This window comes from Nanorana parkeri, unplaced genomic scaffold (assembly GCF_000935625.1).
Source record: "Nanorana parkeri isolate BGI_ZX_2015 unplaced genomic scaffold, ASM93562v1 scaffold25, whole genome shotgun sequence".
Lineage (NCBI taxonomy): Eukaryota > Metazoa > Chordata > Amphibia > Anura > Dicroglossidae > Nanorana > Nanorana parkeri.
Genome location: NW_017306293.1, coordinates 3,509,224 through 3,519,631, shown reverse-complemented (window position 1 = coordinate 3,519,631; position 10,408 = coordinate 3,509,224). Strand labels below are relative to the sequence as shown.

Sequence of the window (10,408 nt, the reverse complement as noted above, 5' to 3'; positions counted from 1 at the left end):
CCGTGTCTTAATAGAAAAACACACTAGTATCTGCTGTAACTATTCTGATCTTTAAGAAATGTCTGTGACACTCACCGCCATGCCAGACCTGAAGGTAACAGTGCTTAAAGGGTAACTCCACTTTAAAAGATTAAAACGAAACATAGCATGTATAATTGTTGCACAGGCCATTTGTAATTTAAAGATGAAACATTTATTAAAAGGGAGGAGTTCCTGGGAATCATCTGCACCATATAATGATTATCGATATTACCCTCGATCTGTGAATTATTGGATCAACCTATAAAAAACACTGCTTTTATTAAGAATAAAGCCGCCACAGAGGTCACATGAATAGACCAAGGGAACCCGTCTGAAGTATATCAAAAAACTTTTATTAGAATTACAAAATCCGTAGCCACATGAATGGATTTTTCAATACACAGAGGGACATTTTTTTTTTACTTGGTAGCGTGCTAGATTGTTTTTAATCCTTGCTTGTCACCTACAAGATAACTGATACAATTGTAGCAATGAACAGTCACATAGTGTATACAGCCTCTTCTTTTCACTCCTGATTTACCAGTATCCGTGATGAAAATTCAGTGGTCTTGTACTATCAAGGCACTCTGTATACTAGCACTCTGTATACTAGAAATCGCTATAGTTTAAAGTGCAATGGTAGCCAAAACTTTTTTTTTTTTTAAGCTTTGGTAGAGAGAGGTTGAGGGGTTAGATCCCCTGCCATGGTTTTATTGCTGTATGTGTCCCTGCTAGGGAGATTCACCCTCTCGCTTCGTTCTGGTGACCGAAAGTGAAAGAAAATCTCTAAATTGTGGGTGGTCATCAGAACAGGAAAAGATGGGAAATCTTCCAATGGGACAATAGTTCAGGTGACTGCTGCCCACCAGAAATTTCCCTCTGTGGAGGAATATTCTCTTACTTTCTGTTGTGGCTGTCAGGACAGGAGGTGAAGAGAATGCTCCCCAGTGGGACAGCGAAGGCAAAAAAAGGCTGACGGGTTAACCCCTCTCTTGCTCTATCCCAAAAAAACAAGTTTTGACTTCATTTCTACTTTAAGGGAAACCTGTATCTGTAAGGAAGAAAGCTGAATACCCTTTCTGTAAGGAAGAAAGTTGGACACCTGACCCCTGTCATACGCTCACAGCACATGGTGATGGTGAAGCTCACTCTTTCCAGTGAGATCCTGGGAATGATGAGGATTTTAAATCTTGTGAGAAGGTATTCTTGCACTGGGCTGGAGTATCTTCTCGTCGCATTTGGAGTACTCATTGGTCCCCAGAAAGGATAATGAGATCACACCCTGAAATGTTGAGGACAAGGGTTAGGTTAGTATTTACTTTTTGCCCTATATATACATTTTAATTTTTTTTCCTTTTTAAACTATAATGATTTTTACAGGATGGGAAGGTCTGACCCAGTAAGCATTTAACTGCAAGGTCTGCTTTAATCAGGTTCTTGAAAGAAAAGGGAACACAAATCACATGTATGATGTGATTTTAGTGGATCTGCAAATTCTGTTTTGCCTCTTTTCTCTTCCCTCTGTTTTCGCTCCTCCTCTCCTCTTATTAGTCATCCATTGCGAGCCATATGACTAGGGATGATGTATCACTGTGTACTATATGAACTGAACTGCGGAGCTTACTGTTTGTTCTTGCTGTATATGTCACTTTCTACATGAGGATTTATTTGCCTTGTTTCTTTTTAAAACTGGAATAAAATTGTGACATTTTTGTGTTGTGGTAACACGCTTTGGTGTGATGCGTTGACATTCATTTTTGAATGGCACCCCAACACACCTGCATTGTAGCATGCCCCAACACATGGCAGGACATGGTAGTGTGTTGCATTACAGAAAAAAGGGTCATGTCTGATTGTAGACAAGCTGGGTGCAATGAGCGGCCTTCAAGTGTCTGTGGACGTGCTCAGCTCAGTTCCTGGCCAGGTGCGTGCCCGCATGGGTGTTTGCTTTGCAACCTGCTAGACAACAGAGCCACCCATAAGTAGGAGGAGAGGGCGGCGTTCTAAAACATATAAAAACAAATAAAATTGTGCATTTAAAAAATGTACAGTATCTACTGTGCTGAATAAAAAAAAAGGGTTTAATACTACTTAACGCAACACACGTTAAGGCGCATTAAAGCATGGCACAAATGTGAATCAGTGACGTGCAGTACCTTCCGTGCTGGTGACGCATTCCCCCTACCTGCCAAAGCCCCCCACCCGGGCTGTTTTGTTATTGTACAGCTTGGCATTGGTCCAAACCATCCACAGAGCCCACGCCTCTAACACAGTAAAGGCTGTTGCAGCTCTTGCCTCATTAGGTTAGGTTACACAAGCAGTGGGGAAGCCCGCTACTGTGTAACCTAACTTAGCTGTCAAAACCCGGATGCAGCGCCGCCTGTAAAATAACAGGCAGCGCTCCCTCCACGACAGGTTACACAGCAGGGAGGCTTTCACTGCTCTGTAACCTCTTACAAGCTGCTCTGAATGGAGAAAAAGCTGTCAGCTTCAGGCTTAAACCTGACAGCTTTTTCCTTGATAATACTAGGTGAGGCTCTGCCTTCCCTGACCGCACGTTCCTGATGTGAATTGAGCCTAAAACAGAAATGACCAGCTTAGCATTCACTCTATTGGCTGAACAAAGCATACTTTTGCAAAGTTGTTTTCTGCATGCTATAAAAAAAAAAAACTTAAGATACAACAACTTGTCTTGTACAAATGCTTCCAGCAAAATGAGGCTATTATAAGTTCATAAGCTGGGCCTCTGATTTCTGCTATTTTCACAGACCAGATTCATATATTATACATGTGACTGCTGGCAGTTTTTGCATATCTGCCTAGAGTTCAGCTTTAAATCAGAATATTGCAGTACAGCGACACAGTTGTGCACAAATACATAGACTATCAATGCCTTTAGGAAATTACTTTGTCTTATTTATATACTTCACTAGAAGGCAAAAGTGATTTTCTATATAATATGTTTAGATAAAGGAGGGTAATTTGGAAGCACAGATGATTCAATGATTTTTCTTAAAGGAACTGGGACAGAAGTTGTCAGCTTAGTAGCCAATCTGCCGCAGTCACTGTTAGGGTATTCTGACAGCCACAGGTGCTGGCTGTCAGAATACAATAACCCATCAAGGGAGATTTCCCCATCTGAATGACAAAAAACTGTAAGTGTATGGCCAGCTTTTCTAAACACCTTGCAGATTTGAGAGCGAAAAACTATTGTAAGCTACACTAGGTCAACTACAGATGTGCATTGCTAAATAATGAAGCAAGCCTATGCCTTTTTGTGGTTATGTATAGCTTTTTATAGCTACTTTCTTAATCACTGATCTGGATAAAGTTTGCAGCAAGTCAGAACTTCTGTTTTCAAAGTTTTTATTGGTTTCCATAAGATCATTCAAATCCAGCTTTTAACAAATGTATCCAAATCAGCAAATTCAATATTTCTCAAATCAACAATAACTTTAACATTAAGATTAACATTAGTTCCCTTTATAGAAGATAAAAACATATCATAAGGGATTATAGTTTCCGGGGAGCGGGATAAATATGCTCAAGCCGAAGCATCGGAGTTAGTGGTATAAGCATTTGAGATCTCTTGGTATTTCAACTACGGCGCCCATATTGCCTCGAATTCTGCATATTTATGCTGCGAAATGCTAATTAATTTCTCATGGATCATGATCCAGTTTACTTTAGACACCACCAGAGAGAATGGGACCTTTTCGGCTTTCCAGGACCAAGCTATTGATATCTTAGCCGCCAGAAAAAAAAAGGAAACCAGTTTGCTCTGCGTTCCAGAGATGTCCTGGATTTATTTATTAAGTAGAGTGTGCTGAGGGTCTCTGGGGATAGGAGTCCCAAGAATCCTAGAAAGCAGGGCAAACAACTTGTTCCAAAAAGGTTGTAGTCCTGGGCACTGCCACCAGATATGTAGCATAGTGCCTTGCTGTTTACAGCCCCTAAAACATAGCGGACTAACGCCTGGGCTCATCTTCGCTAGTTTTCCTGGCACAAGATACCATCGAGAAAGAACCTTATAATTGTCTTCTGAAAGAGAAACATTTAAGAGTCCCTTTTAGTTGTTCTTTTAGAACACTGTTGCCATTCTTCTGGGGAGAGTGGTGTCCCAATTTCTAGTTCCCAGGCCACCATATAGGCCGTTTTAGTGAACGGTCCTAGTTGGGCATCATAGATCAGGGACGTACCTCCCCTTTGACCTATCCCACCTAGGCACCACCGTTCATATTGTGTTAACAGCGGGGCTGCAGTCTCGGGGATAAGTAGAGTGGATAAAAAGTGATTGATTTGTCTAAATCTGAAATATTCAGAGTGAGGCATTTTGAGGGTGTTTAAGCAGTAGTGGTATGTGATTGGTTTATGAAGTTTGATAAAGTCACCAATCCTATACAGTCCTTTGTCTGTCCACCATTTAAATGTTTTTAGCTGTAGTCCTGGGATAAAATTAACATTTTCAAATAGGGGCGCGAGGGGGGTGTATGTAGAGACCATCCCCTCCTTCTTTCGTATCTGGTCCCATAAGGCAAGAGAATGTTGTAAGATTGGAGCCAGAGTCTTTGGCCTCTGCTTAGGTTTCATCCATTTAAGAGTCTCAATAGAGGGGCCCTTACATGAACTAACTTCTAGCTTGACCCAGTCAGGAGCAAGTGACTTGAAGTAGATGATAATTGTGAGATTTGTGCAGCCCTGTAGTATAAGAGTAAGTTTGGCACCCCTAAACCTCCCTTGTTTCTAGGTTTGGAGAGGATATATCGTGAGGTTCTTGGTTTGTTCCCCCCCCCCCCCCAGATAAATTTAGAGATGGACTTCTGGAAATTGATAAGTTCCGTCTGTTGAATCGGGATTGGTAATGTCCTAAATAGGTACAGTATTTTAGGAAATAATTTCATTTTAATTGAACGAATTCGCCCTAACCAAGATAAATTGTATGTGGACCACCGAGTCATGTCTTCCCTAAGAGATTTAAATAGTGGGGGGAAGTTAGCCGTTTATAGTTTGGTGTATAGGGGGGTGAGTTTCACTCCCAGATATTGTAGTGAGTCTGTGCGCCAGTTAAATGGGAACGAATTTTTGAGGCCCGACCAGATTACAGCCGGGAGATTGATATTAAGTGCTACTGACTTGGAAGCATTGACTCGAAGTCCTGAAATTTGTGCATATTCTTCCAGAAGTACCATGATATTAGGTAATGAAACTAGTGGGTAGGTTACAAATAGCAGCATATCGTCCGCAAACAAGGCGCATTTATGTTCCTCTAGGGCGTATTTTATCCCTTTGATATCAACGCTATTGCGAAGTGATATTGCCAATGATTCGATTGCTATAGCAAATAATAATGGTGAAATGGGGCATCCCTGCCTAGTGCCCCTTCGAATTTGGATAGAGTCTGACAGATAGCCTTGTAGGCGGATCTGAGCTGATGGGGAAGAATAAAGAACATTTACAGAGCTAAGAAATTTAGGCCCGAAACCCAAGGATTTAAGAAGTTGTAACAAGTATTCCCAGGACACCGAGTCAAATGCTTTTTCCAAATCTATAGATAGTAGCATACCTTGTTGGGGAGGGGAGTCATCCCAAGGGTGGTTAAGCAGTGCGATTAAATCTAGGTCTCTTCTAACTTGGTCTGGGCCTTGTCTTCCTCCAATGAAGCCTACTTGATCTCGGTGTATATAACTGCCTATGAAGCTATTTAGTCTATTAGCGTAGATTTTAGATAGGAATTTTATATCGTTGTTTATCAGTGAAATAGGTCTATAATTGGAGACTTCCCCAGGGTCTTTGTGTGGCTTAGGAATGATACTAATGTAAGCTCTATTCAGATCCGGGTCCAGAGGGGCACCTGAGTGTAGGGAGTTGTAAAATGCCTCCATACAAGGTGCCAAGATCTCTGTAAATTTGCGGAACTTCTGATCTGCATACAATACTTGGCTACCAACAGTTTAACAAATGTTATAATGAATATTCTTTCTAATGTGGCTTATATTTTTCTTTCTTTTACAGCAAAAAACACCGCTGTCAAAGACTTTTCCCATGGGTCTCTCTGAATGTCATGTGATCACGGTCCGCGGTTTAGTTGCAGTTAACCCAGATGAGTCAGTGGTGGTTTTGTTACTTTCAAACCAACGTTGTAGATTTGGAGCCTCATTTGTCATGGAATCTATATAACAGCTGATCAGATGTTCCCATTAACATTCACTTCTGTACTATAGGAATGATACTCCAAATCAGGCAGTGCTATGAGACCTATTAACACCTTTCGCTGCCAGAGCATTTTTTTTTTTTTGCACATAAGTTCTAATCCACATTTCAGGCCTGAAATTTACTTTACAAAGAAGCCCATCAAGCACAGATTGTGCTTGAACAGCTTATTCCCCCCCAGCTTCTCTATCCATGAAATGACCGCTGAGAACCTGGAAGTGATGCAATCAGCGTTGCTTCTGGCTTCATTCAGTGGATAGGGGATCAGCAAATAGACGTTTGCTGGTCTCTCTCCCTGCTACCCGACAACACCCACTATGCTAGCCTCGGGCCTGCAGGAGGGTCAGCGGAGTCTGGGAAGCAAGGCGGGGCATGTCGGGTATGGAGGGCTTTGTTTACTGGCCCCTGGAAGTGATCTGGCAGCTGAAACAGCCAACACTCTGAAACTGTTTACAGGAGCCAGCGCTGTAAGGGATATGGCACTTGCAGTGAAAGGGATAATAAATAAGACTCGATCTCTGATCTATTACACAAATGCTAAAACAATCCAGTTACGTTACATTAGTTTTGCTGCTGAGGTTTTCAATTCGCCCCCTTTTAACATTTTTAAACTTTGCTTCTAGTTATGTTAGAATGTAGAAAAAGTGAAATGTTTTGCGTGGAAGGCTCCGTTCACAAAGCAATACACCTGACCAGGGATTTCTTATTGAAAAAAGTGTCAGTTATATTTCATCAGAATCCGGTCGGATTTGAAAAGGATAGAAGGAGTTAATTGTATAAACTTGGTCAATTAAGCCTATTGTGAGTATTCGAAGGTTAACTGTTGACACTTGGTAACTATTAATGTGCGGGGTATTGGTGTGAACCAAGACCACACCAAACTGTCCCAAAGGGCCAGGCAATGCCCCTACCACAACTAATTGGGACAGGAGGGTGCAGCCTTGGGACCTGGAGTGTGTTTGAGTTGTGTACAGGAAGTGAGAACAACATTTTTCTTAGGTGAAGGGAATCCTTTTTGCCATATCCCTTTTGGAAAATTTCCCCTCATCTCCTCTTCTAGTGACAACTGTAAAATTTTAACTTTCCTGTTTTGTTTTTTTGCCCCTATTGTCAATGGTCACCATGACAAAAATAGAGGGGAAATTTTCACAGCAGGGACACAGACAGCAAAAGAAAAAGGGAAAAAAACCCTTACAGGTTCCCTACTTTATGAAAGGAAAAGTTTGGCCTAGAAATATACTTAAAATGAGATTTATGGGAAAATAGCGAGAGGAAGAAAAAAGACCTCGTCCAGGTTTTAGTGGCTTTTATATAGTTCTACATGAGACAGTAAGTGTACCCATTGGAAGATCTCCTTACTTCCTGTGCGGTCACCAGGTCCGAAAGTGAGCCGAAATCTCCATAACATGGACATGGATGGCAAGTTAAAAAAATGAACCCATCCCCACTGCAAACAAAATTAAAACAATACGTTTTGGCTGAAGTTGAGCTTTAAATGTTTTCACATGGGTAGAGAGGAGTTGAGCAATTTAAACAAAACTGATTTTTGCTGAAAAAATGTACCAAAGCTGAAACTATCTGTTTTGCTCATTAAGATGCTTTGGCAAAATTTGCTAAAAAAAAAAAATATAAGTTTTCCCCTAGTTCCGATCTGCTGTGTTGTGTGTACTTTTTTCAGCGCAAAGTAACACAATGGATCTATAAAATGAGGGTTATTGTTTTGCACAAGAGCAGGTCCTGGCTAGTTCAAAGGAGCCTCTGCAGCCTCGAGAGCAATTTAAAGTCCATTGCACCTTTTAAAAACCACCAAAAAACCATGTCCTCTTTTATATTGACTCCAAAATGAAAACACTCGATTGGTGATGGATTATGATGAAAACTAAAGTCCTGTTTTTTCTTGCATCCACTGAAGCTCCATGTTGTAGAAAAAAAGCTTCATGTAAAATTAAGCAGCTCTGTGATCAGGTTATTGGTTTAGGCCAATAGCAATATTCTGGGGGGTAGCAACAGCCAAGCTATAACAGAAGGCTGGATGTAGGTACTGGTGCTTCTAGATGCCTGCACTTTATACTTATCGACAGATTTGTATTTATTTATTACAGGCATTTATACAGTGCTGACAATTTACACAGCGCTTTGCATACTGCCCATTCACATCAGTCCCTGCCCTCAAAGAGATAACAAACTAAGGTCCCCATCTCACATGCATACATAGGAGGGCCAGTTTTAGACAGGAGCCAATTAACCTTCCAGCATGTCTTTGAAATGTGGGCAGAAACCAGAGAACCCGGAGGAAACCCACACAAGGACAGTGAAACTTGTAGATATTGCCCTGACTGAGATTTGTACCAGGGGCCCCCCTGCTGCAAGCCTGAAACGCTAACCAGTAAGTTACTTGGTCACATTCTTTTGTGAATGAGTCACTTTAAATACTGATGTACAATGCCATGCTACAGGGCATATGGGCACACTTAAAATGCCATTTGAGTTTTTAGGATAATGCAATTGATCATAAAAAGGTTGAGTATTAACCAATGAGGATGTCTTATATTGGCTGCATATTCTTTCTACAGACTTACTCTTCTGTTGAAATCCAGCGACTCCATTCCTTTCCAACTGACTGCAAATTTCCGAGATCAGTCTCTGTGTTACAATTATTTCATGGGCCAGTCATGGGGTCAGCCACAGAATGTCCAGACTCCTTTCTTTTTGTTTTACCCAAAGAGATTTTTTGAGGTAAGGTTTTTTTTTTTGGATATGTGTGTAAGGGACCCAGTAAGACGTTGAAAGCTGTTGTCACAAGGCATCTAAAGAGGAATTCCATAGAAAGCATTCTGATTTTTGTTTTGGATAAGAGAACATTTGTTGGGTTTTTATTGCTGTCTTTGTTCCCAGAGACAGTTACTCTCCTAGATGAAAGGAAACATCACCTTGGACAGTTGTCACTTGAGGAGGAGATAGGAGTAAATCTCCTCAGTGAGAGCACAACTAAAATGTCAGCTGCTACCCCTTCCTCATTGTAACCAAAACTGTCTGGAGTTTCACCTTAGCACAAAGATATATTTTAAGCCAAGGTTTTAGAAATGTGGTTGCTACAAAAGAAAACAAACACTGTAGCCAACCAGTTGCTGCCTCTCCCATGCCTGACTTGCAACGGTCTAAGTAAATCATAACGCACTATACACAGTATACAGACACGAGGACGCCAAGGAACCTTCCAATCCTGCAGCATACGAGAAGAATGAGGGCTGTGACAGCTGGCTGGCTCGGGGCTTCGGGTGAGTATAAGTTTGTTTTTTAACCTAGACAAAAACTAGCACTTAACTCTTGCAGTGGTAGTGGTAATAAGCTTTCCTGGAGTTCCTCTTTAACACAATGCACATTTGGGCAGTGCAGCAGAGCAGACAGAGTTGAATAGACCCTTAGTAAACCTGTACTGAGAGAAATGCAGAGGTAGTAATTGCTGACTTCTCCTTTTTCTAGTTCCTAAACTGTAATCGAATGTATTAGAACCTTCTCATTCACTGACCTGGCTTAGTGATTCAGAAAATATTGAAGCCAGGAGAGTTGCATTTATAGAAGATCAGCAATGGCATCCTCTGCATTTCTCTTTTCTTAAAATATATATTTAATTGTGATCACTCAAAAGTCCCCTATTTTCTGTTTCCTTTCCTATAGATATTGGTCCTTCCTGAAGCTGGAATATTCAGGCTTGCCATTAATGGGACCCCTCTGGGTGACTTCTGTCCTCCTGTGTTTAATCTAAAGTCCATTGATGAACTGCAGATAAAAGGCAGTGCTGAGCTTTTTCCTTGTGCAATGATGACCTCCTAATATATTTCCTGCAATGATTACTGCTTTGTTCCTGCAATCCTTTATTGCTGCTATATTTGCACCCTATTTTTGTCAGCCATCAACCTTGGCTGAGGACATGTTGCCACTTTAAAGAAAAATCTCACCCTGCACTATTTATTCAGTCGCTAGGAGAACAGCTTATAAACTGATCATGGAGAAGTGCCAAATCAACAAATGATAAAGTACATTATTGGTGCACCTAGCATGGATCGCAAATAGAGAAATGCCCTTGTCATTTTTTCCTTCCAGAAGACCAGGCCCTCTGTTCAGATATCATCCAGGATCCACATGTAACTATCGCTCTACTGAACTAAAATCTTAC

At 41.1% G+C, this 10,408-nt stretch overlaps 1 protein-coding gene across 1 annotated transcript in view; it reads left to right on the top strand.

The window, feature by feature from the left end:
* LOC108794019 (galectin-12-like) overlaps nt 1-10,065 on the top strand; it is a 21,469-nt gene extending 11,404 nt beyond the window's left edge. The window contains exons 7-9 of the mRNA XM_018564986.1: nt 6,034-6,125; nt 8,805-8,967; nt 9,910-10,065. Of these exons, the coding sequence (XP_018420488.1) occupies nt 6,034-6,125; nt 8,805-8,967; nt 9,910-10,065 (411 nt within the window). The remainder of the gene's footprint in view (nt 1-6,033; nt 6,126-8,804; nt 8,968-9,909) is intronic.
* The last annotated feature ends 343 nt before the right edge of the window (nt 10,066-10,408 follow it).